This window comes from Apodemus sylvaticus, chromosome 2, assembly GCF_947179515.1.
Source record: "Apodemus sylvaticus chromosome 2, mApoSyl1.1, whole genome shotgun sequence".
NCBI lineage: Eukaryota > Metazoa > Chordata > Mammalia > Rodentia > Muridae > Apodemus > Apodemus sylvaticus.
This window is the reverse complement of record NC_067473.1, coordinates 54,551,099-54,577,757: the sequence shown is the minus strand read 5'-3', so window position 1 is coordinate 54,577,757 and position 26,659 is coordinate 54,551,099. Positions and strand designations below refer to the sequence as shown.

The following is a 26,659-nucleotide window of genomic DNA, read 5'->3' as shown; positions in this document are numbered from 1 at the left end:
TTTAGCCACCTCCTTTGTTTAGTCAGTCAGATAATCAAAACATATGAATAGATTTAAATGGTTTCTCAACATAAATATATTTTCAAAGAGCTTTCATATTTGTATCATAGACATAAACAAAATACATATACTTGGGGTATGGACTATCTGCCCTGGGCTCTTTTGACTTAAAAAAAAAATCATAGAAGATACAGGTCTTCCGTGTTCCCACGGGAGCATGAACAAACTCCCTGACTTTGTTTAAAACAATGAATTTGTCTGAAATCTGACATTGTCTTGGGTTCCAATTATACTGTTGGTGTGGTAAAGAGGCTTTATTGTGAACGTCTCCCTCACCTACAACTCTGGTTTCCATGTTTTATTCACCTCCTCTTTTTGACTTCAAGTTAAGGTAAGGATGCCAAATTCAAAAGTTGCTGAATTTTGTGTTGGTGCCGGGTGTCAAATGCTCCTCCTGAGTCTCTCCCTGCATGGCAGCTGTTACCGAAGCGCTCGCTGGGAAGTGCCGCGTCAGCCACTCACTGGTTCTCATGGCTTTGCAGTGGAGACAGGGCCTTTCTCTGACTTCATAGTTCTCCATATCCCTTTGCCTGGACACTGACTTCCTCCTCTTCATATTGGCAGGTGACGGATGATGATCACTTTCACTCTCCTTCCAGGACGACGCTCCGGAGTTCGATTCCTCGCTGTCACACTCAGTGGTGTCACTATCTTGCTGGACCTGATTCACCCGGTGGAACTGGGAATGGCGCCTGGCTCGCCTTTGTTCAAGGTAGGCGCTGACCAAAGCTGCCTCGGAGTCAGTCACTGGGGAAAGTTGGTTCTGCTTTGGTTTCTTCATCACTAGTGAGGAGTCCCAGGACCCTTCTCTACTTTGTCGCTTACAGGGAGTTTCTTTGCTTGCTAACCAACAAAACAGATCAACAAGTTAGTCAATAATAGTAATAATAGTCATTAATATGTTGCTATAGAAAGGTTAGTGAAGCCTGGATATGGTGGTACATGCCTTTAATCCTAGCGCTCTGGGACAAAGGGGCCTAGACAAATAGATCTCTATGAGTTTGAGGTCAGCCTAGTCTAAAAGTTGAGTTCTAGGCCAGAGACGGTTACCAAAGGGAGACCCTATCATAAGTAAATGAACAAATAAACAAAAATAAGTCACCTGACCACCCATTACCATCTCTTATGGTCAGTCATTAGGGTCTGCAGTGGGGCCGTGGCAGGAGTAGGGAATAAGTTACTATACACAGTCTTGAAGGTTGGTGACCGTGGATTTGGTAAACTGTCAGAACTTTTCTAAATGATGGGGCCATGGCTAGTAGTCAACTCACTGCCTTCTAAAACCACTGGCTAAGGCCAGCAAAGGACTACATTCTAGTACGGTACCCCATCTTCAAAGGACTGGAGGGGCCAGCCACATCCATTCTTAATATCGCTTTTGGACTTTTATAAATCCTGAATAGGTTTACAGATGGAAAAGTCTCCAGAGAAGGGCCTTTTCCCCTTTATCTTGAAGTCTCAAGTACTCCAGTGTGTGTGTGTGTGTATGTGTGTGTGTGTGTGTGTGAGAGAGAGAGAGAGAGAGAGAGAGAGAGAGAGAGAGAGAGAGCCTTTCTCTTCTGTCCATGTTCTTTTCTATGTTGATGTTGGCTTCTACCAGCTCAAAAATCCTGATAATTTTTGGAAATTTTGCGAGATGGTTAAACATCATTACTAAACAAATTACACAAATTTACAATTAAATCAATCTACCAAAAAGGTGATAATTACTTAATGCCCATAATTTTCTAATTATCTTACTATGGTTTATTATGCTGTGTACTCTCTAAGCTGTTTATCTAGGTGCTGGAAGTACTATTTGAGGATGTGTTATTATTGTACATCTGTCTCCAACTCTGTTCCGTGACAATATGTTGCCAGCTCAAAACCATTATTGAAGTGAGCATTTACCTGAAACCAGAAAAAAATCAGGACTTAGTGTATGCTTTCACTGATTGCTTAGGGCTTAGAAAATTATGGAAAATGTGTTTCTAATGTAAATTTAATTGTCATGCCTGCAGCCTAAATTATGACTGACAACTCAAAATTAAAAATTAAAAAGTATTATTCCAGTGTTCTAAAGTTATGACTCACTTCAACAAAGAAGTTTCACGGACAACTGAGCTAAGTTCCAAAGTACATCTCTGTGGTGCTTAACCTTGAAGACGACATTTATGCTAACACTACACTCGTTCAGAAATTTATAATTATGGGATAACCTAGGAGGTAAGGGTTTAGCAAAAATCACAGCCGGGCGGTGGTGGCGCACGCCTGTAATCCCAGCACTCTGGGAGGCAGAGGCAGGCAGATTTCTGAGTTCGAGGCCAGCCTGGTCTACAGAGTGAGTTCCAGGACAGCCAGGGCTACACAGAGAAACCCTGTCTCAAAAAAAACCAAAACCAAAACCAAACACACACACACACACACAAAGAACATTGTGTGTGAAATCAGTAGTCCACTGAGAACTTAACATAAGGAGTGCTGCATACTTCTTTATAAGCTGTGGGACAGAGATCTTTCATACCTCTGTATGAAATACATTTTATAAACATTATAGACACACAAATTTGTCTATTCCCAAAGCTCTGTGAAGGCAAGTGCTGAGACGTGACAAGGTAAGCCCTAGCTGCCAGGCGTTTGTAGTTTCTGGGGGTTCTGTGGGGGGATCCGAGCTGTCTACACTCAGGAGAGAAACAGCTCACACAATGGCCTTTGCTGGTGTGATGGGGCCTTGGAGCCTCTCTGCTGTTGACTTCTCCTACCCAGTCTCCACACTTAGCCACACCACCCTCCCTCAGGCCTCACCCCACCCCACCCTCACCCCCCACTCTCACCTTTACTCAGTGAAGCACTGGTCCCGCTGTCTTCATCCCTCTTGCTCTCAGACATCTGTTTGAGACACAGTGAGATGGACTCAGTCAGCTGCACCATGTTAGCATCTACTTGTTAAACCATTGCCCCAGGCCCTTCTCTGAGGTCTAACTTTAAACAGTCAACCCTGTTAAGTGAGTGCACATCGAGTTCCTGTTTTGGAGAAGCCACCTCCACTATTAGTTCAGAAGACCATGCTTTGAGGGCAGACCCTACCAAGATGTTTTAACCAAGCAAACTGAGCAAAGACAGAGGGAAAATAACACTCATGGGGTAATAAAGTGTTTCAATCACTTACATTACAGACTAGTTTCATTGGAAACAGATTGGGGACCTGGCAAGATGGACCAGTGGGGAAAACCACATGGGGGTGAGTTTGACAACCAGAGTTTCATCCCTGGGACCCACGATTCCCAAAAGTTGTCCTCTGACCTCCATATGTGTACCCTATGCTCACTGCACAGGCCCACGTGAGGACATATACACAATAAGTAAATAAATAAAAAATTTACAACAAGCCAGGGAGTGGTGGAGCACACTTCTATTCCCAGTACTTGGGGAGGCTGAGATAGTCCTATCTCTGAGTTCAAGGCCAGCCTGGTCTACAGAGCTACTTCCAGGATGGCTAGGGCTACACAAGAAACCCTGTCTCAAAAAAAATCCACAAAAACAAAAACCCCAAACAAATAAAAAAACCAAAACAAACAAAGCTCTTCTTGGTGGTCCTCTCCTGCAATGTCACTGCTCTGGAGGCCCATATAGGAGGGTCTTGAGTTCAAGGCTAACTTGGGATACGATACAAAAGAAGTCCTGTCATCTGCAAACAAACAAATTTTGATTTTTTTTTTTCAGCTTTCCTCCAGTAGACAAAATATGCTTTCAGTGAGCCGGGTCACCAGGAGAGCTGGATTTCTTTCATAGATCCAACTCCTGCCTTTCTCCAGACTCTGTACAATAATCTCTCCTGATCTCCACATTAGCATTCCATTTCCTGAGTGTGAAAATGAATGCACCAAAAGATATTTACAACTGTATCTGACATGGTCACACCATAATTTAATGAACCATTATCTACTTTTGAAAAGTTACCCTAACATGTTGGAAGCAACAGTATCAGGAATGACTTAAGAAAATACTCACTTTTTTTCCTTTGAGACAAAAGTCTCACTATGTAGCTGAGGAATGACCTGGAAAATGGGAATCCTTCAGTTTTAACCTTCTGAGTTCTAGGATTACAGAAGTGCTGCCATGCCTGGCACTCATGAACACGTTTGACACTCCTTCTCAGGGAATTGATTACCAGGAGGTAATTTCCCACACAAAATCAACCAACCAACCAACCAACAAAACAAACTACACAGAAAGCTTTGCACATAGAAATACTCATAATAGTATAACTAATAATAACAGAACTTAAAACCAAAAGTAATAATGATTAATTGAATTATGCTGTGATCATGTAAGATGTAGTTGTAAATATCTTAAGTATGTCACAGGGTAAGGACATGCTCATTAGGCTAAAATCAAGATGCAAATTTGTATGTAATAGTATGGCCACAAGTTAAGCTAAAGACCTACAAAAACTTCAAGGGACATAAGTATGTAAGAAACACATATGAAGCAAAGGCTGGCTTTAAATGGTTAAAATAGTGATTTTAATCCTTTTTTCAAATTGTCTATAGTTAGGAATATGATTTGTACAGAAGGTCAAACTTGTTTAAATTAAAACCTTGAATGCGTTGTTAGTTTTGAATTTTTAGCTTTTTGAGACAGGGCCTCATATAGCCTAGCTGATCCAGAACTAACCACATAGCCAAAACCTCTGGAACCTCCTGCCTGCACCTGGCATTACACTGTATGCCACCTGGCATGTGTTTTAACAGTTCTAGCAGCAAAATCTAAGATTCCTCATTGCTTTTTCTCTGTCTTTAATAGGGTGTTTCCTTGCCTTCTTTTTTTCTTTATTGCAGTAACCATTCTCTGAATATCTTGAGACTGAAGGTCTCTTTAAAGATACATTTTTTAAATGTGTTAGAACTCTGCATATACTTTAACTCTGACACGTATGGACAGAGTTATTAAAAGACCAGATGTGTAAACCCAGATGTTAATAATACTTGGTGATGTTATGTCCATACAATCCAGGTAGTGCCTGTTTCATTTTGTCCATGGTCCTGTACTTTTGTGTTCTGTAGCATGTACTTTTATAGTTGCAGGGGAAAGGTGTTTAAAAGCACGTATTAGGTTTGTATCATTAGGTTTATAATTTCCACAGAGAGCTTCTGCATTGGTTGTCAAATCAAAATATTACCACGAAATCAAAAGAAAGATTTTGCATTAAACTAAGTGGAATTGTATGTGTTGTGGCTACCACAAGCATTTCATTAACTGTCCTTGTGTGACTTAGTGAGGGAAAGTAGTGACAATGGTTCCTCTGAGGGCAGGGCAGAGGAGGGGGGCCTTTCTCTCTCTCTTTCCCTCTCTCCCTCTCTCCCTCCCTCTCTTTCTCTCTCTCTCCCTCTCTCCCTCTCTCTCTCCCTCTCTCCCTCTCTCTTTCCTTCCTTCCCCCCCCTGCCCTCATCAGCTCTGTCATCTCCTCATGCCACTCAACACCTTCTAAACTCAATTTCTATGTAGGCAAAAGTAAGGATTTCAGATTAATATTGATCCAGCAAAATAAACCCAGCACTAGCAGTCTTAGCAGATATTAAACAAACAAGCTACCTGAACAGAGCAGCTCATATCTGAAAACAAAAGGAGAACACACATCTGTTTTAAAAAGTGACAAATCCAGAGGTAATCGGCAGGTTGCATGTTAGAGGCTAATGACCACCACATTCCCACCACACTTACTGATGCTTTAAGGTCTGTGACTACAGGCCTACAGTCTCACAGGGAAAACAAAGAAGTTCAACGTGAGGGGAAACTTCCATCCTCCACGACCTGCTCTCCTACGGTTCTCAGATTTCAAATCTGGGACCCTTCAGGAGAAGCAGACCAACCAACTGTAGCTGCCACAAGGGCACAAAGTGAAAGATGAAACCTCTAAGATAATTAAGGTTTTAATCAGCGCTGCATAGATCTAATTCAACATTTCAAACTATGCTTTGAAGTAAACAAATAGTGTAGCAGGAAATCTGGATCCATTTTCCTCCTGTCACTCTGTCACTACCCACTTGTGTGACATTGGACAAGTCACTTAAATTCCTTGGACCTTATCAATAATAACAACAACAGAAAAAAATCCTTGCCTACAGACAGAAGGCTGGACCACATGCTCCCCCACGGCCTTTAAGCACAGCTCTATGGCTCCAAGCTGCTGACTGCTGACGTAAGCAAGGGAACTAAGGATGAGCTGAAGAGAAGAGTTAGACCTCTTAAACAGCCTTCATGATGAAATTCCAGTGATCAATTTCAATTTTTTGTTAATTTTCTAAAGTAGCTTTTCTTGCCAGGCCAAATTCAATATACTTAGCTAGGGAGTCTAAAACACACATAAGCTATCACTAATTGAACTCTCCTTCTGGCAAAGTATTTACCTTAAGAAGTATTTAGACTTCAGATAAAACTTCTTGGCCAGGAGGTAGAAGGGGAAAGAGACTCTTTTTTATTATTGTAATGGAATCTCCCTGGCACTGAAATAACAAACCACCTCTTCTTCTCCATCCAGAGCTGATGGAGCACTCAATCTGGCTGACCACTGGCACGGTGGGCTCTGCCTGTAATGCTAAATGGTGGGGGTGGCTTGATTAATCACCAGCCCAGTATTAATGGCCCAAAAAGATTCTGTGTCAGCAATTTATAAGAGGTTGGTTGCTCCTCATATGCTGAGGGCCACAGCCTTAAAGATAAAGTAGATTATGACACTCCTAAGCTTCTAGCATTTTCTTTTGCTGATCTGTAACTTTAGCTTTGTTTAGCTTAGTTCTATATCATATCGCAGTCTAATGTATTGCTGCGCTCTGACCACTCCCCAAATCCTACCTGTGCTCTATGGCTAACATTTACACCTTTAATGATAGAATCACAAGGCTAGAAGAGGAATTTGAAAATCAGTAATCAGTAGACAGTATTACACAGCAAACAGACAGAATGCAAACAATCTAAAATTTCAACTGCAGAAATTTTATAATATAGTACAAAACAGAAAAATTATACAATAGAAAGTGCTGTAGAGGGCCGGAGAGATGGCTCAGCGGTTAAGAGCACTGACTGCTGTCCAGAGGTCCTGAGTTCAGTTCCCAGCAGCCACATGGTGGCTCACAACCATCTGTAATGGAATCTGATATATTCTTCTGGAGTGTCTGAAGACAGATACAGTGTACTTATATATCATAAATAAATAAATCTTTAAAAAAGAAGAAAGAAAAAAAGGAAGAAAGGAAGAAAGGGAGAAAGGAAGAAAGGAAGAAAGAAAGAAAGAGAGAGAGAGAGAGAGAGAGAGAAAGGAAGGAAGGAAGGAAGGAAGGAAGGAAGGAAGGAAGAAAGAAAGAAAGAAAGAAAGAAAGAAAGAAAGAAAGAAAGAAAGAAAGAAAGAAAGAGCTATAGAGTGACTATAACATGCGGGAGCATTTATGAAATATCTAAGTTTAAAAGTCAGGATATGAAAATACACACAATAGAAGCTAGACCAAGCAAATACAAAGGAAAAGAGTAACCTAGAAGGTGCTTCTCCACAAACTTAACAGTATTTATCTCTACAGGAACAGAATGGTTTTATGTTCTTTATCCTTTTCAATAGCTTTTGAGTCTCTAGTACGAGACTGCACCATATTTGTTTGTGTTGTTTTTCAAGACAGGGTTTCTCTGTGTAGCCCTGGATGTCCTGGAAATCACGCTGTAGACCAGGATGGACCTCAAACTCACAGAGACCAACCTGCTTCTGCCTCACCAGTGCTGGAATCAAAGGCGCGAGCCACCAACATATCTAGGGATGGTATCACATATTAAACAAAATAAAAACCTTTTCTAAAAATGCTTACATCAAACTACAGATAATGCAGTTAATGAAAACCCCCCTAAAGCTATGATCGAGATCGGAAAGGGTTCCCTACCCAGACTGAAGCCCGAGAGAAGAACAGGAGGACCAGGATGATGATGAAATACCAGAGCAGGAAACTCCCTATTGTCCCGCAAGAGTCATCTTTCCGGCACTCAGCATCCTGGCTGGGAATGGTAAAACTGAGAGGTATGGGAGGAGGGTCCACCTCCCAAAATAAAGACAAAAGGTCTCCCATGATAGCTTCTTGCTTAGAAAATAAAACATGCTCAAAGGGATGAAGGTGACTGAGAACGATTTCCCCCCATGACCTATGACAACTTCCCTGGCAACCAATTATGACATATACTTAAGCAACTGTTGCAGGTTCTGATACATGTTCTTAGATGTCTTAGACGGGCAGATTTATCTAAAGGACCTCTAAAATAGTTGATGGTATTTCTCGATATACTTTCTTCTGTGTCCATTGTTGAAATGTACATATCCTTTATTGTCATTTATTTAAGTGTTCAAGGTTTTGGTTTTCATCAGTCTCTCCCTCTCTCTCTTTTTTTAAATGTGTACCATGCCATTGTAAATTAATACACACCGTTCTAGTGCATTACAGACCACACTGAGTGTTCCCTAAAATTTAAATGTTTACACCTTCCGTCCCATCTTGTATTTGAAGATAAGGCCAGAAAAGAGTATTGAAGAGAGAGCAAGATGGCTCAGGAGGTAAAGGCGTATGATGCCAAGACTTGAGACCTGCACTCGGTCGCTGAGACCCACGCGGTGGAAGCAAAATATTGACTCCACACGCTAACTGTGGCACATGTGCACCCACACATAAGCATAATCACACACAAAATAAATGTCTCTTCAGAAGATTTCTCAAGAGGTTAATGAAGGTTCAATCAGGTCATCAGGGTGAAGCCTTAATCTTACTACTAGTCTCGAGAAGAAAGGACACCAAAAATTCTCCAGTACAGGGAAAAGGCCGCCAAAGAACATAAGATGAAGCCACAGACAAGCCAACACCACCTGTCTTAGAAGAAACCAGCCCCGCTCACATCTTGGTCTTAGAGTCTATCTTCCCAAACTCTGTATGGGAACAAAATCTGGTTTTTAAAAAAATACTAATTTTTTTTGAAGGAGGCACCCTGTATCTTGGGATATTTGGTTATGACAACTCTAATAATAAATAATGGCAACTATCTATCAATATTAGTCTGGCAAGTGAAGAAATACACTCTAGCTTATGAGTTACATTAAGAGGAAGGGGAGAGAGAGAGAGAGAGAGAGAGAGAGAGAGAGAGAGAGAGAGAGAGAGAGAGAGAGAGACACTCCTGTTAAGAACTACATCAAAGCTGGCCGGTGGTGGCCCACGCCTGTTATCCCAGCACTCTGGGAGGCAGAGGCAGGCGGATTTCTGAGTTCGAGGCCAGCCTGGTCTACAGAGTGAGTTCCAAGACAGCCAGGGCTACATAGAGAAACCCTATCTCGAAAAAAACAAATCCAAAAAACCAAATAGAAAAAAAAGAAAAAAAAGAAAAAAGAACTACATCAAAAGTATAGTTTCCTTTAGATAGACCTTACATGTGGAGAAATGAGAACCTGGCATTTTAGTTTTGACTGTACACCGACAGAATTGAGCCTGTTCTCTTTGAACAGTTGTCGGGTTAGAATCCATATCTAGATCCAAATATTGTGCTAAGACAATATAAACATGATTTCAAAAAGCTCAGAAAAAAAAACATTAGTTCTTTAAGAGCATACAATAATCTGCTAGTTTTCATATGCAAGGCCACAATGAAACTTCATTTTCTTCTGTTTAATCTTGATATTTAGTTATATATATATATATATTGAGGCAGTTTCTTATAGCTAGCCTTGGAACTCCAGAGGTACATGCCTCTACCTCTTGAGTGCAGGGATTAAAGGCATGTACCACACTCTGCCTGGCCTGCACACCTCTGTAGGAATGAATGCCCAGGCACTGGCTACGCTGGCCATTAGTTGGGCCAGAGTTGACCTGCCTACTCCGGCCTGCCTGTAGGACACAAGCAAAGCTCTTTAGAGCAATAACCAGGAAGCCAACCCTGTGCCCTGCGTCCTATTCCACACCTGGCGCAGAGGTGCATTGTCGGAACTTGCACTTAGCTACTAAGTAAAACCACTCACCTCCCTGGTGACTCTTTTCTCAGTTCTTTCAAAGAACATTCAGGGCAAAGGTAGGGGGTGTTTGTCTGTTTGTTTTTAACCTCAAAACCAACAACAACTTCAATAGAACGTCCCAGTTTTTCTTCCTACTGCTGCATCCTCATTAGTTGGATATTTGAGAATTTACATTGGGTCAAACCAATTGAGGGAAAAAACATTTCAAAAGAGGAAAAATGCTTTGTCATTGCTGATTGTGTCTAACACATCAGGCATGCTTGTATCCTACCGATTAGCCATCCGGCTAAATATAATCTGCTGCTTACAAACGTGAGCCCGTAAGGGTCCTAAATAAAGCTAGAATTAAAAATATTCAAAATTTAGCTTGTTACAGTCACTACTTTTTACTAAGGGGTCAGAATCTGGTCTGAATTTTGCAGTTCAGTCTTTCCCCTGTAGCTAAGTAGGAGCCACAAATCCGAGGGCGTTTCCCTGGCAACGATCGCGGCTCCGGTACCTCTGTCCCACCCCCTTCTCGCGAGAAGAGACGGCCCGGTTCTTCCGGTAACTGTTACCTCCTAGCCGGCCGCCGCCTTAGGCTTGGCTCTGCGCATGTGCAGTAGGGAGTGGCGCGAGTCCACGGCTTCCTGCTGAAGAACATGGTGCGTTTGGGGGGAGGTTGTCTTGTTCTTCCTGGATACAGAGTCCATGCTGTCCCCCAGAGTTCCAAGGCGAAAGTTATGCCTGGGGTTCAGCCAAGGGAGGATGTAGCCAGGAGTCCTGCCACTTGTAGTGCGAGGGAAGAAAGGCACATGAAGGATAATTATAAGTTCGTACTGAGGTAGCCAGGGAGGGAAGGTCCCCGACGGGAGTTTTGGCGCGGGGCAGGAAGGCGGGAAGGATCCTAGTCAGCTCTGTAGAATATGACTACCAGGAGCTGCCCTGTCAGTGATTGCAGAGCTGAGCCTAGCGAGACAGGAGATAACAGTTGTAGTTACCCAAACTGAATGCACGTGTTCCCGACTCACTCTTGACCCTTCACACGACAGTACCCGTCCACCTCCTGAGAAAAGCGTTAAAATCTCATCACCAAAAGGAGATTCTGGGCCAGCATCGGTCCATGGTCAAGGTTATAGTATGACACAGTAATGACAAAAATTGGTATCTGGTGTCTCTTCATCAAGACGTAGTAACTCCAATCAGAGACAAAAGAACTCTTTGCAAACTTAATAACAAACCATTACATTATGTAGCAAAACATTTCTATTTATTGGAACCATTAGCTTCTTTGAAATAACCAGCAAGTTCCCTGTTGATTTTTCTGTGGTGCCTAAGAGAGTATTTCAGGGTTGCGTTTCGTATTAAAGGTTTCATATACTAATATGAAATAAATAATTAAAGTGGAAGGGGAAAAGCTGGGAAGAAATTTTAAAGAGGAAAAGTCTGGGAGGGGGCAGTTACTTTACAGCAGGCGTTTTTGATTTCTTAAGAGTGGTTTCTTTTAACTTCAGTCTGTTTCGTTTTTTGCTTTTGAATAGATGCAAGGAGAAGTAAGCCCCAATTCTTCCCTTATTGACAGAACCATCAAGATGAGAAAAGAAACAGAAACCAGGAAAGTGGTTTTAGCCTGGGGCCTCCTAAATGTATCCATGGCTGGAATGATATATACAGAAATGTAAGTTAATCAGCCCAAAAGTGAAAATTTTAACTATTGTTGGCTGGTACTGTAGCTTTCTATATTTGTTTTGGTTTTATGTGTTTGGTTTGTTTGTGGTGGAGGTGGGGTGTTTTTTAAAAAGATAACTGAAAAGCCTCTCTAATCTTTTCAGGACTGGAAAGTTAATTAGTACATATTATAATGTGACATACTGGCCCCTCTGGTATATTGGTAAGTAATATCCACTGTAATTTAGATTTACTACAAATGAAAACTTGCTTATAAATTTAATTCAGCTCAGTATTTGTTCTTTTATTCAGACAAATAATGAGTTCTTTATTCTGTTTCCCCAAATCACAAATCCAGTGAAGGATCAAGGTAACCCCTTTTATGGAAAGAACTTTCTAGTAGGAGGCTGAGTCACAAGGATTAATTCAAGTCTGAGGCCAGCCTAGGATAAATTGTAGAACCGAGTCTCAAAAACAAATAAACAACAAAAACAACCACAAAAAAAGCCAGGTTGGCAAAACTTATAGTTCTTGGGAGGTAGAAGGAATCAGAAGTGGAGGGCAGCCTGGAACAGAGACCTTATCTCTCAACAAACAAAGCTGATAAACAATAACAGGTTAGGTAATTCTCGGAGTCCTCTGTAGAAACTGAAGCATGGGAGGGAGGTGAGGTTTGCCTTTGACACTCCTGAGAATCCTCCACTTCACCTTCAGGACCAGGCCAGATTAGTCCTTGGGACATGAAGAGTCCTAGGGACATATTCTGTGTACACATTTAAATCTATCTAGGAGAGCCTGGTGGTGGTAGCACTCATCTTTAATCCCAGCATTCAGGAGGCAGAGGCAGGCGTGTCTCTGAGTTTAAAGTCAGCCTGATCTACACAAAGAGACCCTATCTTGGGGTGAGGGGGTTCTATCATGCAGGAATAGAGAGATGACTCAGAGGTTAAGAGCACATACTGCTTTTGCAGAGGACCGGGTTTGGTTCCCGGTACTCCTGTGGTGACTCATAGCCAATTCCATTCCAGGAGATCCAATACATGTAGTCAAAGTATTCATACACATCAAAATAACTGAATCTGTTTGTAGTCTTATTAGAGTGGGTGTAGCAGGTGGAGAGGAAGGGATTTGGAATCTTTAGGGGTTGATTAGAGCCAAGGCTCACTAGGAAGCCTGGAGTTCTCTAACACTCACTTGGCTACTGAAGTGAAAGTAAGAATGTTTATTGTACAATTATAAGCATTAGTAATGGTTTAAGACTAGGAAATGCTCTGCATCTACCACTTTGATTAAGTGGTATCTGATGTGAGGAAGAAGAAACCAGTTTTTAATTTTTGATGTTAATTTGCTAAAAGTACAAAGCAATTTTTATTCTCTAACCAAAATGAAACTGCATTTGCTTTATAAAATAATAAATTGGAGCTGGAGAGGTGACTTACCCGTTACAACACTCAGTACCAAACGTTTGGGGACCTGAGTTTGATCCCCAAAACTGACATGGTGAAAAAAGAACCAACTTAGACAAGTTGTCCTCTGACCTCCACATGCCCCCCCCCCAAGTAAGTGAGAATATTTTAATAATAATCAGTTGCTATTTTTTTCTAGAACTCGCCCTTGCATCAATCTTCAGTCTTAATGCCTTGTTTGATTTTTGGAGATACTTCAAATATACTGTAGCACCAACAAGTCTGGTAGTTAGCCCTGGACAGCAAGCACTGTTAGGGCTGAAACCAGCTGGTAAGTGTGTGTGTGTGGGGGGGGGGATATTAGTCCTTTATCTTAGTTTTCCTTCTTCATAGACTGAGCTATCTATTACATAAAGCCAGTTTAAAGGAAATTCTTACATAATTATCGATGTTATTTCTGTCAAATAACATTGTGCAAACTGTTTTACTCTTTTAAACATTGTAGAAATAGTAAACAACCAGTTAGTTGTACTTGTGTAATAATGCTTCATGTAATTTTATAGCCAGATTCTTCTGGGTTTTTTTTTCCCCCCCTTGGGGGACAGGGGAATTGAGTTGCTTAATTTTGTTTTTTATAATTTTTTATAATTTTAAAACTTTTCTATATCCTAGATTTTAATTTTTTTTTTTTTTTTAATTTGGTGTCTCTGTAGCCTTGGCTGCCCTGGAACTCAGTATGTAGACCAGGCTAGCCTGGCCTCAGATGTACCTGCCTCTGCCTCCCAAGTGTTAGCATTAAAAGCTTGTGCCACTGTACTGAGTCCTTAAATCTGCTATCATAATTTTATTTATACAAGACTGAGGCAGGAAGAGTTTAGGGTCAAGGCTAGCCTGAGTTACATAACAAAACCTAATTTTTAAACTTTTTGTTTCTATTTAAAATATATATTGTGGCCAGGCGATGGCCTTTTATCCCAGCACTTGGGAGGCAGAAACAGGTAGAGTTTGAAATCAGCCTGGACTACAGAGTGAATTCCAGGACAGCCAGGGCTACACCAAGAAACCCTGTCTACAAAAATAAAAGACAAATAAATATCGTGTGTTAATTTATTTTCTTTACCTTCTAGTTGTGCAGACCACACCTCCCCGTGATTTGGCAGCAACCCAAATCTCTCCATCTCCACCTTCCCCTTCGATTCAAGGTCAAAGTGTGTTAAGTTATAGCCCATCTCGGTCACCCAGTACCAGTCCCAAGTTTGCCACCAGCTGTATGACTGGGTACAGCCCTCAACTGCAAGGCCTGTCGTCAGGAAGCCTTGGCTCTTACAGCCCTGGTATGACCTACTCGCCTGTCAGTGGCTACAATAAGGTAATGACTCTGTTTGCCTGGTAATACTACTTCAGAATTGACAGTTACACTAAAATCACCCAGTGAGTCCAAACTTTGCATTTAGTTGGTGAGGAAACTGAAGGACAGTTGCTTGTCTAAATCAACTATGAAGAGCCAAAAAAGAAACTAAGTCTCTGTCCCTCAGTGAGAGTTCTTTAAACAACATCCTCCATGATGCTTTTGAAGGCAGTAAAGCATGATGCTCAGCCAGTCCCAGAAGTCTTGAGGACAACAGGAGTCTGCGTTCTTTGATGCATATTTCCCTTTGTAAGCTGTTTGTGTGAAGGCTTCACTTTCTCTTAGCAGAATTTTAACACTTCCTGTCATGCCAGATCCTCTGAGCTAAAACCAGGGATCCTCATGTGCTTTACTTCTGGGTGTGGACACTTGCTGTGTCATGGGTAGAAATCTTCCCTTAGTAACATCAGCACTGGTGTAATTATTTAGGCTATCACTACCAAAATATATAGATTGAAACTTTAATTCTGGCCAGGCAGTGGTGGCACATGCCTTTCATCCTAGTGCTTGGGAGGCAGAGGCAGATGATATCTTGAGTTCAAGGCCAGCCTGGTATAGAGTGAGTCCTAGGATTGCCAGGATCACTCAGGGAAAACCTGTCTCAAAACCTTAAAAAAAAGAAAAAGAAAAGAAAAGAAATTTAAATTCTGTAGGGCATAAGGCTGCAAGAAAGGAATCAAAAGAGAAGCAGTGTATGGGAAGGTCTTACTGTCAAGGCAGACAACCATCTCTAGGTCTGGGTGAGAGACGATTGCCTAGAGGAAAGCAGCAGTCTGTCCCTAATGTTTTACATGATATTCCTCTGAAATGAAAAATATATGACAGCCGGGCGGTGGTGGCACACGCCTGTAATCCCAGCACTTGGGAGGCAGAGGCAGGCAGATTTCTGAATTCGAGGCCAGCCTGGTCTACAGAGTGAGTTCCAGGACAGCCAGGGCTACACAGAGAAACCCTGTCTTGGGGGGGGGGGGGGGTGACAAAAAAAAAAAAAGAAAATAGCATAAATATATATGCTGTTTACCCAGTACTAAGTTATAAAATTTTTGCTGTAATAGAAGTTAAATATTATGAGAAACGTGTAGTTAGAATTCATAACCCACAGGTTAGTGTGGGTTTTTTTTTTTTAAGAAAATAATGGTTTTTTATTTGACAAAAAATGATATATTTTTATCATATTCTTTCCCCTCCTAAGTATGGCTTTTTAAAATGGTTTTCTTAAGAAAAATATATGATCATTATAGAAAAATAGAAAATGAGGTAGAAGGAAATTGCTTATACTCCTACTACCCAAAATAATTTGCTTAACTTCTACTTAAAACACCATAGTTTTATGAATATATAAGGTTTTTAAGATTTTTACTTTCTTTGTAGGTATAAGTGCTGTATGTTTGTATGTGCATCAGGTATGTTTGCCTAGTGCCTATGGAAGCCAGAATAGGTCATCAGAACCCTTAGAACTGGAGGTGCAGGTGGTTGTGAGTTGCCATGAGGGTGCTCGGTAGCCAAACCTGGGTTCTCTGCAAGAACAGCAGGTGTTTTATCTGCTGAGCCGTCATCTCTCCTGATTTTCATATTTTTTAAATTGATGTTTTGCAAATCTGGTGACCTGAGTTCAGTCTCTAACCCACCTAAGGACCTGGTAACAGTGGCGCACATCTGTTACCCCAGCACTCCTACGTCGGTTGAGACTAAAAAGTGAGCCAGAGACTGACTCATGCAGAACAGGAACAGAAGCCCTGCCTGAAAACGAGGAGGAGGGACCAACCTGCAAAAGTTGTTCTTTGTCACCTGTAACCAAATGCATATGGAATAAATAAATCCAAAAGGAGAGAGAGAAATTCTTAAACATGAAGAAGCATTGTAAAGTAGTAATATTGATGAACATATACCAAAACAGATCCCTATCCTTTTCTGACAGGAATATGACATACAGTGATGTTTTCATTTAATAGATGGAAATAAAGATTGTAAAGGGTTATGTGCTTTGGCCAAATAATTTCAGTGTGAGAGTCTTCCCTAAAGAAAGCAATGAAAGTCTTGGAAGTGGCCTGAAGCCTGAGGACTCTAATTGATCATCAGGGCCCACGTGGTAGACAGAGAGAACCGACACCCCTGCCTGTGGCACACACGGGTATCACATGCAGACAGACATGAACACACCACCACCCTCCATGAATGTAATAAAAATAAATATTTAAGGTTATGAAGAGTTCAAGCAAAGGTTTATATACAGTGGTATTCATAACATCAGTTACAGCAGCCCAAAACTCGAAGAAATCTAAATATACAGAAGAGATGAAAAATAATGTTTTGCAATTTCTTGTATCCGATCTCCTGGTTTGTTCCGGTTTGGCCTTGTACTCAAGATTTCCTGTCCCAGCCATTGTTCCAGCGTAATTGGGATCAGGACTATCACGGCTTTTTCTTTCCTTTAATTTATTTTTATTTGATGTGGATTGGTGTCTTGCCTGCACATCTGTCTGTGTGAGGGTGTTGGATCCCCTGGAACTGGAGTTACAGACAGCTGTGAGCTGCCATATGGGTGCTGGGAATTGAACTTGGGTTCTTGGAAAGAGCAGCAAGTGCTCTTAACCTCTTGAGCCATCTCTCCCCCAACTGTTTTCTTTTCTTTTACATTTTTTGAGATGTAGGCAGACTCATGGTCAGGCTACCATCAGACTCACAGTGTAGCTGAGGAGGAGGGACCTTATCCTTATCCTCATGCCTGCATCTCCTAAATACTGGGATTGTGTGCAAGTGCTTTAGGCTCTAAATACATTTTAGACTCAAAAAAATACTCAAGATAACTTCTATTTTATTAGTGTGGGTCATGCTTAGGTTGTCAGGCTTGTGTCTGTGAATGGCAAGCACCGGTACCTGCTAACCCATCTAGATGGACGCTGTTGATTTTTTTTTTTTTAACTTGTTTTTTAGATAGGTAGGGTCTTGTGTAGCCAGGCTGGCCTCACATTGCCCAGGTAGCAGAAGCTGGTCTTGAAATTAACTCTCTTGCCTCCAGCTTCTGCGTGCCAGGATTTCAAAGATAGCTTACGTGAAGAGATGGCTCAGTGTTTAGAGCACCGACTGCTCTTCCAGAGGTCCTGAGTTCAATTCCCAGCAACCACATGGTGGCTCACAACCATCTGTAATGGGATCCAATGCACTCTTCTGGTGTGTCTAAAGACAGCAACAGTGTACTCCTATATACATAAAATAAATAAATAAATTTTAAGAAAATAAAAATATTTGCATGTGAACTTAAAGTAAAATCCCATTCTTTGCTTTTGTGTAGCTGGCGAGCTTTAGCCTGTCACCATCTTCTCCATACCCTACCACCGTGGGCCCAGTGGAGAGCAGCGGATTAAGAGCTCGCTACCGGTCTCCACCCACAGTCTATAACTCACCCACCGACAAAGAAGACTACATGACAGACCTGAGAACTTTGGACACGTTCCTTAGAAGTGAGGAAGAAAAACAACATAGAGTGAAGCTGGGTAACATATTTTATTTACATATGATATACATATTTTGGTTGTTACTTATAGTCCATAAACTAATACTAGATTAACTGTTAAACTTAGGAGGTTAAACATAGCTAACCTGCGCAATCTTTTTTGGTTTTTGAGACAGGGTTTCTCTGTGTAGCCCTGGCTGTCCTGGAACTCACTCTGTAGACCAGGCTGGCCTCGAACTCAGAAATCCACCTGCCTCTGCCTCCCAAGTGGTGGGTGCCACCACTGCCCAGCATGATCTGAGCAATCTTAAGTCTTTCTCTGCTGAAAATGTAAAAGCCCTTTCATATGAGATAGCATGCCCCCAAATTGTGGCTGGGTATGTTTTGATGCAGTGTGTATCAAGTTTTTCAAACGATAGCTCTTTACTAGTCTTTTTGGAAGACTGATGTGCAAGGCAGGATTGGAAAAATCATTATTGCCCCTAAAAGTGCTACTGGTTTGGGGGGTGGGGGGGTGGCTTTGTTTTTTAATAACATTATAAAATTTGTCTCTTAATAATTCCTTAAAGCATATAGTTTACCTAGGGAAACAGTGTTAGCAAGTCTTAATCTATTTGAGGTGGATTTGATTATTACAAAGTCAATTATTTGAAACCAAATTAGGTTATTGAACTGAGTAATGATTTTCCCCCCCAGGAAACTTCCACAGAAAGCACATTAGGTGCCAGAGCGTGGCCGTGGTGAGAAAGCCAAGTTATTGGAGCATGGCTCTTTGTGTCGCTTGAAATCTCTCTAGGGGTTTTTAATTTAATTCTGCCTGCAAGTGCCACAAATGTCAAGGAAACAAATCAATATTATCTTGTTACTTTCTTCTGTTTTGAAACTTTGAAATATTTGAAGTGTACTGAAAATTATAGAGTAGCTCAAAGAACAACTAGTACATATCTTTTATGATTTTCAGATATTTTTCATTTCCTTTTTATCTTTTCTTTCACATTTAGAAGTATTGTTATCGATGTTTGTAAGTGTTATTGCTGTTGCTTTTCATTGTCAAGCCTGACAAGACCTAGTTATCTTTATTTCCTCCTAAGTTAATTGTGCTGTGGTTGGAGATTCTGATCTATATCTATTAATGTTTGGGGCTCCTTCTTTTCCTCTATGGGGAAGGCTTGCTCGGAGGCTCTGTGGCCACTTTTGTGTAAATGGTCCTGACACATTGATAAGAGCATGGACTTTAAGTTCTGCTCTCTCTGTCTTTGCCTATTTCTATATGTTCAGCTGCTCTGCTGTGTTTGTAAGCTTTAGGTGATTTAAATATTCTGCATAAATTAATAATGTTTTTTGCAAACCTACTCTCAGGCTATGTAAATATCCTATTATAAATTTTAATGCTGCTTTTAACATTAATTTAAAATTCTTTTCAAAATTATTGCTGTGTTCTCATGGGGATTTTTTTTTACTTTTTGTGTTTTTAAGACAGAGTCATGCTTTTAAACTCAAGCTGGCTTGGAATCTATTATGTCACTCAAGCAATCTTCAAACTTATGGTTCCTGACTCAGTCTCCTGAGTGCTAGAATTATAAACCTGTCTCCTTTTTTTGGACTTTGTAATTGTATCATTCCATCTGTATTCCCCCCATACATTTGTGTGTAGGGATTTGTGTGTGTACATATGCTCACTGTACATGTGTTCATATGATAACCTTAAGTGTCCTTCCTTGGGTGCTGTTCACGTTGTGGTTTTTGACATGGGACATTGACCTGAAACTGACAGTTGCATTAAGCTGGCAGGACAGCTGCCCCAGGGATCCACTTACCTCAGCTTCAATGGATTAATAGCACATGCCTTTAATCTTGGTACTCCAGAGGTAGAGGCATGCAAGTCTCTGTGGGTTATAGGCCAGCCTGGTCTAGATAGTGAGTTCAAGACAGTTTAGGGTTAACCAGGCGGTGGTGGCCCACGCCTGTAATCCCAGCACTCTGGGGGCAGAGGCAGGCAGATTTCTGAGTTTGAGGCCAGCCTGGTCTGCAGAGTAAGCTCCAGGACAGCCAGGGCTACACAGAGAAACCCTGTCAGAAACCCTGTCTCAAAACAAAACAAAACAAAAAAAAAAAACAAAAAACAAAAAAAAAACCAACAAAAAAAGGCCGCTTAGGGCTACAAGATGAGAGCCTGTCTTGAAAGAGAGAGAGAGAGAGAGAGAGAGAGAGAGAGAGAGAGAGAGAGAGAGAGAGAGAGAAGGAAAGAAAGAAAGAAAGAAAGAAAGAAAGAAAGAAAGAAAGAAAGAAAGAAAGAAAATGGTTTCTGTATGTTTGGTATCTTTCTTTGAACATTGTCTTATCCACCTGTGCCCCACCTTTCCCATTTTTGCCTGTTATTTTGGTCCCACTCCCTCACTTTCTAGGTACACAAAATAGTATACTTCATCCTGTCCTCTCCCTAGCTATCTCTGGAGTCTCTCTGATGTTCCTGAGACTGGGTTTGCTTTGGTTTGGTTTTTAAAATAGGAAAATGGTATTTAGAAGTTAGTTTCTGAGTACTGTGTGTGCTGTTATTACTTATGTATCATATTTTAGGATCTTAAAACATCCAGCTAGCAAATAATTCATATAGATAATTGCAATTCTGTATTCACAACTCAGTTCTCCAGGAGAAGCTACACACTCATTCACATGAGTCATTTAAAAACAAGGTATAGCCTTTGTGAGACTTCATCTCTCGATATTTCACGTGTCCCTTGAGAACAGGACATTTCCCTTTATAACTTCAAAATGAAATTTTTAATTGCAATACCACTGTAACTCATACACATTATCATTGCAGTTGACCCAGTGATGACCTTTAGAACTTACTTCTTTTACTGATACAGGTTGCTCCATTTGGTTGCATTTCTTCTGCCTTCTTTAACCTAGAATGTGTGTGTGAGAGACGTGTTTATTTTAAAGAGATCAGGCTATTGGGGAAATTGGATCTGTCCAGTTGTTTTGTCAACATGAAGTCCAGGTGTTTTCTGGTAGCTTAGTTGTATGTCTCTGTACATAGCTTAGGAGATGCATGGGTCTGGTGAGAGGGAATTGTATCACGTGGTCACCATGATTGCAGGCAGCTCCCTCTGTAGTAGTTTCCTTTGATTTCCTGCTTCCAGCTTGCAGTAATCTACCAGGCAGCTTGCCCAAATGCACTAATGCAAAGATGGTTGCAAAGAGAGACCTCCTTGTGGGCTCTTCCATGTTTAGTGATCTGGCAGTCTTCTGAAAAGAACAACCTTGTTATCGTTTAACTCAGTTGTTTTTAGTTTCTTTGGACTCCAAAGTATAACTTTTCTCAAATCTGCTTGATTTTTTTTTTTTAAGATTTTTTTTCAATCCTTTTTTTCCCTATGTCAATGATGCTAAGCCCACTTTCTCAAAGTTGGCCCAACAGCTCAATTATCTGTAATTCTTGGACACTAAATACCTAAACCTTTGTAGTGTTGATTTTTACATTGGAGTCTCATTTGCTAGTAGTTTGCATGATTCTCAGTTTTAGCAGAGTTTTGTCTATTCTGAGCAGGCTGGATGGAGACTTTGTTTCTCAATTTCTGTAAGAATACGCTCTTCATGTGTATACTCATTATTGAGAACTCGTTTGTTTAGCCATGCTACATGCTGGTAGAAGAAAACGCATCCTCTCCCCAAAAGCGCTCTTCTTCCCTTTGGGAGCATAGACTGACTAGTCCTCAAGTGCCAGAAGACTTGAAGTGGGGGTGCTGATGGGCCTGGGCTCCCAGACATCACTGTCTTATGTTTCCACAGGAGGTTCTCATCAACACAGGAATTACTACTGGGTACCATGTAAAATTCAATTTGTATAGCCTTAAGTTGAAAGGCTTTTTAACAGAGCTGCTGCTGGTGCTCCATTCAGAGGGACTTCCAAACATTTGTTTTTCCCTGAATTAGTAAAAGTAATAAAACAGAAACAAGTTTAATTTTACAACAAAAATAGACACTCCAACATTCGTACTTCTTGAGCCTCTTAAGTTACTGCTCAGAATATGTTCTTGATAATTTTTAACACAAGGAACCAATGATCTCCAAAGAGAAGACAATATTGAGGCCAGGGGAGATACTTTTAGGTTTTATCGTCTGACTCCTTGAGTACAGTGTGTGAAGAGGGCAGGGGTTTGTGTGTTCTGACTGAGTATAGTTGGGGGGTTCTTCTAATTCCTAGAATACAGTTGGGTGGTTGTCTTCTGATTCCCTGTATTGTCAGGGTTGCCTAGTCCCTAGGTATCGAGCATCTCTGAGTTATTACTGACACATAAAGAATTACTGTGGCCGGGCGGTGGTGGCGTACGCCTTTTATCCCAGCACTTGGGAGGCAGAGGCAGGCGGATTTCTAAGTTTGAGGCCAGCCTGGTCTACAGAGTGAGTTTCAGGACAGCCAGGGCTGAAACATACAGAGAAACCCTGTCTCAAAAAAAGCAAACTAACAAAAAAAAAGAATTCCTGTAAGACTAAAATGGTCTCAATTCAATTTCAGGGAGCCCAGATTCCACCTCTCCTTCTACCAGCCCTACCTTCTGGAATTACAGTCGCTCAGTAGGGGATTATGCACAAACCTTAAAGAAGTTTCAGTATCAGCTTGCCTGTAGATCACAGGCCCCATGCGCTAACAAAGACGAAGCTGATCTCATTTCTAAGCAAGCTGCAGAAGAGGTAACGGGAAAATAAAAATAATACATGATGACTTTCATCTTGCTAGTCTTTTAATGGTTAGAAACATTTGGCATTCATAGTGGACTAGCTTTTGCTTGAAATGTTTACACTATATGATATATAGCTAATTAAACTACCCTGCCTAAAAATACCATGCCACGATCATAGAAAAAGGGCTCTCAAAGGCTGGGCATGTACCTCAGTGGTAGAGCACTCACCTGTGCAGCATACACAAGGCACTATGCTTAATCACTCACTACACCAAAATAACAATAATAAAGTCTCAAATATCTACTGTACTTAACACGTGCTAAACTGTTATATTTAAATACATTTGGGAATCTGTACTTCATTCATTTAATATCATATAGGGTTTTATATTTTTACTTTGTACTTAAAAGCAAAACAACACACAAACCATAAAGAACCAACATAAAGAACTTTTAAAGATATATTTGTTCAAAAACAACATCCATGAGTTAGTAATAAAAAACATTTACTAAATGCTAATTAAATGAGTATTAGTATTTCTGAAGGGTTTTTTGTTTTGGTTTGGTTTTGTTTCTTAAACAGGTCTGGGCAAGAGTGACTATGAACAGACAGCTTCTTGATCACATGGATTCATGGACAGCCAAGTTTAGAAATGTAAGTTGTAGGGCGGAGAGATGACCCAGCGGCTGAGAGCACTGGCTGCTCTTCCAGAGGATCTGGGTTCAATTCCCAGCGACCACATGGTAACTGACAACTAGACACACATACAGTACATACTGGCAGACGTACGTACATACATACATACATACATACATACATACATACATACATACATACAGTCACTCACCCACATACAAAGTAAAAATATGTAAATTTTAAAAAACAAAATGTTAAGTTGTGTCTTGTGCCAGTCAGGGAGACAAGAAGATGGTCATCAGAAAACACTTGAATGTTTGACACTAAGTAGAGTCAAACATTCAAAGAGTTTCTGTGCAGTTTCTCTGTCTCCTAGAAAAGAGTCTTCTTATTGTCTGTGTCAGCTCTTCCACACAGATGGTAGGTTCTCAGGTTCTTAGTCTGCTGCTTCTCTCACTCATCATGGTGCCCATGAGTCCCAAGTTCCCCTCCATGGCTTAGAACAAATGTGTTCCATTAGTATACTTTAAGATATCAGGAAGGAAGGGTAACCTGCCTAAAATACAGACTAAGAAGACTGGGACAAAATGTGAGAGTTCAAGACCAACTTGGGCTATAATCTGGGCCATTATTTCAAGATTTTTTGTTTTATTTTTTTGTTGGTTTGTTTGGTTTTTTTGTTGTTGTTGGTGGTGGTGGTTTGTTTTTTTTTTTTTTTTTTTTTTTTTTTTTTTTTTTTTTTTGATTTGGTTTTTTTTTTAGAGACAGGGTTTCTCTGTGTAGTCCTGGCTGTCCTGGAACTCACTCTGTAGACCAGGTTGGCCTTGAACTCAGAAATCCGCCTGCCTCTGCCTCCCAGAGTGCTGGGATTATAGGCATGTGCCACCACCGCCTGGCTTGTATCTCTTTTTTTAAACTAGTCAAAGAGTAGCTGGCAGGTTGTTTGCATGTGACAGAAGAAAGTAAGTGACAGGGTGTCTTTGGAACTGCACATTGTCACGCTTGCAATTATAAGCAAGCCTGACATGGTAGCATTTAAGATAAGAGATGTGCCGGGCGGTGGTGGTGCACACCTGTGATCCCAGCACTTGGGAGGCAGAGGCAGGCGGATTTCTGAGTTCGAGGCCAGCCTGGTCTACAGAGTGAGTTCCAGGACAGCCAGGGCTACACAGAGAAACCCTGTCTCGAAAAAACCAAAAAAAAAAAAAAAAAAAAAAGATAAGAGCTGTTAGCTCTTACCAGGCTTTCAGGGGCCAGAGAAATGGGTCAGCAGCTGTGAGCTTGCTCGGATGCTCCTGTAGACCTATAGGACCTGAGTGTGTCTCAGAACCCGTGTCAGGCAGAACAGTCACCTGGAACTGCAGCCCAGGGGGTTCTAGTGCCTCTGGCTTATGTGATGACCTGTACTCACATGTGCATGTGTACACTAACACAAAATTAAAAATAAAATACTATTTTTAAAAAGAGCTTTCGGGCCGAGCAGTGGTGGCGCACACCTGTAATCCCAGCACTCTGGGAGGCAGAGGCAGGCGGATTTCCGAGTTCGAGGCCAGCCTGGTCTACAGAGTGAGTTCCAGGACTGCCAGGGCTACACAGAGAAACCCTGTCTCGAAAAAAACAAATCCAAAAAAAAAAAAAAGAGCTTTCGGGCCAGGCAGTGGTGGCACACGCCTGTAATCCCAGCACTCTGGGAGGCAGAAGCAGGTGGATTTCTAAGTTTGAGGCCATCCTGGTCTACAGAGTGAGTTCTAGGATACCCAGGGCTATACAGAGAAACCCTGTCTCGAAAATACCAAAAAAAAAAAAAAAAAAAGAGCTTTCAGTTTTCAAAGCTTTTTTTTTTTTTCTTTTTCATTCAAACTTTTATAGGTAATTGTGGGTTAGTATTTCATCTGAAACATTTTTTTCATCCTTTCAAGTTTAACAGACGCTTAGGAACAGAGGTAGTGGTCAAAGCCACTACAAACACAGAACAGTAAAACACATAGCAGAGATTCTCTTCACACCCTCAAATTAGTTTGATACTAGCCATGGAAGAGGAAATTTGAAATTCCTAATCTTTAAAGGTAATACTGTAATATTTACAAACTGGTTTTAAGTAAATCTGTCTATCTACAGTGAGAACATGGACAAGCCTATAGTGAGTTAATGAGTTACCTTAGTTTAAAAACTGCTTTATTGATTATAAACCAGCACAAGTGGTATGGTAATACTGAGTACATGTAGACCTAAGATTATGTTTCCTTTCAGCTAAGAGTAACAATTATAGAAAGTGTTTTGTTTGGAGGCAGGGCCTTACAATGTAGCTCCAACTGACATGATACTTGGTGTATAGACCAGCTGACCACAGACTTGTGATAGTCTTCCTGCCTCTATCTCCCAAATACCCAGATTATAGTCATGAGCCACTATGCCCATCTTGAAAAATGAAATTTTGGGGAAAAAAAATAAAACGTCTAGCTGAAAATTTAACATTTTCTTCAAATAAGAAGCATATGCCCAGCATATGGCTAGACAGTAGTTGCTCATACCTTTAATCCCAGCACTTGGGAGGCAGAGGCAGGCGGATTTCTGAGTTCGAGGCCAGCCTGGTCTACCAGTTCCAGGACAGCCAGGGCTACACAGAGAAACCCTGTCTATAAACAAAAAGCAACTGTGATGTAAGAATGTATGCTGATGTGCTCAGCGGCACGGCTGGGCTGGGCCTCACACTGCTGCCTGCATTCTCCTTCACTGGGGTTCATGACTCAGCTGGTCAAAAGTAAGACAAAGTTACCTGAAAGAAGGAAAGAATGACTTGAGAAATACTTTAGGATGATAACTACAAAAGCCATTCTTCATTCCTCCCTAGTGGATCAGTGAGACAATATTAGTGCCACTTGTGCAAGAGATTGAGTCTGTCAGCACCCAGATGAGACGGATGGGCTGTCCAGAGCTACAAATAGGAGGTATGTGAAGCAGAACCCTGTGTGGGAGTTACTTTTAATAGAACAGTTCGATGGAAAGCATCTTGTAATGGGCTGTTGAACATCCTTTGTTGTCTTCAGGTGTTTCAAATGTAGCCACTGTATTTGAAAGTGGACAGTCCAAAGGTGTGCTTGAACCATCAGCATAGCTAATTTTAGAGCATGTCATCACCCCACACCCTTTAGCTGTCACTCTCCTTTCTATACTGTCCCCAGCCTCATGCAAGTCGCAGTTTGTATCTGTCTCTCTCTGCAGACAGGCCTGTTGGTGCTATTGTATGTTAGTGATGGTCACTCCATTTGCAGTCCCTTGTGACTGATTTCTTTCACTTAGCATATGTTTTTAAGTTTCATCCAAGTGCTTTATTTCTTTTTATGACCAACTAA

The 26,659-nt window shown here is 41.1% G+C and overlaps 2 protein-coding genes across 4 annotated transcripts in view; one reads left to right on the top strand and one right to left on the bottom strand.

Annotated features, from left to right (window-relative positions):
* Positions 1–139: 139 nt before the first annotated feature.
* Positions 140–10,111, bottom strand: Ssmem1 (serine rich single-pass membrane protein 1). Of its 2 annotated transcripts, none has more exons than XM_052172458.1 (3): positions 10,073–10,111; positions 2,874–2,928; positions 140–903 (listed from the first exon to the last, which is right to left on the bottom strand). In XM_052172458.1, the coding sequence occupies exons 1-3, from the start codon at positions 10,109–10,111 to the stop codon at positions 407–409; spliced, it is 591 nt and encodes a 196-aa protein (XP_052028418.1). In that variant the 3' UTR covers positions 140–406. The 2 variants fall into 2 exon arrangements, with proteins under 2 accessions (XP_052028418.1, XP_052028417.1); XM_052172457.1 differs by lacking the exon at positions 10,073–10,111 and adding an exon at positions 7,965–8,147.
* A 512-nt stretch (positions 10,112–10,623) lies between these two features.
* Positions 10,624–26,659, top strand: part of Tmem209 (transmembrane protein 209) — a 28,190-nt gene continuing 12,154 nt past the window's right edge. Inside the window, exons 1-9 of one of the 2 annotated variants that reach the window (XM_052173377.1) lie at positions 10,625–10,710; positions 11,587–11,723; positions 11,878–11,936; positions 13,319–13,450; positions 14,247–14,488; positions 17,820–18,021; positions 22,504–22,679; positions 23,253–23,324; positions 26,158–26,254. In XM_052173377.1, the coding sequence (XP_052029337.1) occupies positions 10,708–10,710; positions 11,587–11,723; positions 11,878–11,936; positions 13,319–13,450; positions 14,247–14,488; positions 17,820–18,021; positions 22,504–22,679; positions 23,253–23,324; positions 26,158–26,254 (1,120 nt within the window). In that variant the 5' untranslated portion in view covers positions 10,625–10,707. Of the gene's footprint in view, positions 10,711–11,586; positions 11,724–11,877; positions 11,937–13,318; positions 13,451–14,246; positions 14,489–17,819; positions 18,022–22,503; positions 22,680–23,252; positions 23,325–26,157; positions 26,255–26,659 lie in introns of both variants that reach the window. The other variant, XM_052173378.1, reaches the window with a different exon arrangement.

Coding starts and splice junctions, on each gene's coding strand:
- Ssmem1 (XM_052172457.1), bottom strand. CDS start 8,147: ATGGGAGACCTTTTGTCTTTATTTTGGGAGGTGGACCCTCCTCCCATA. Junction 2,929..7,964: donor TCTCTCGGGCTTCAGTCTGG/GTAGGGAACCCT, acceptor TGTCTCAAACAG/ATGTCTGAGAGCAAGAGGGA. Junction 904..2,873: donor CAGTGCTTCACTGAGTAAAG/GTGAGAGTGGGG, acceptor TTTGTTGGTTAG/CAAGCAAAGAAACTCCCTGT.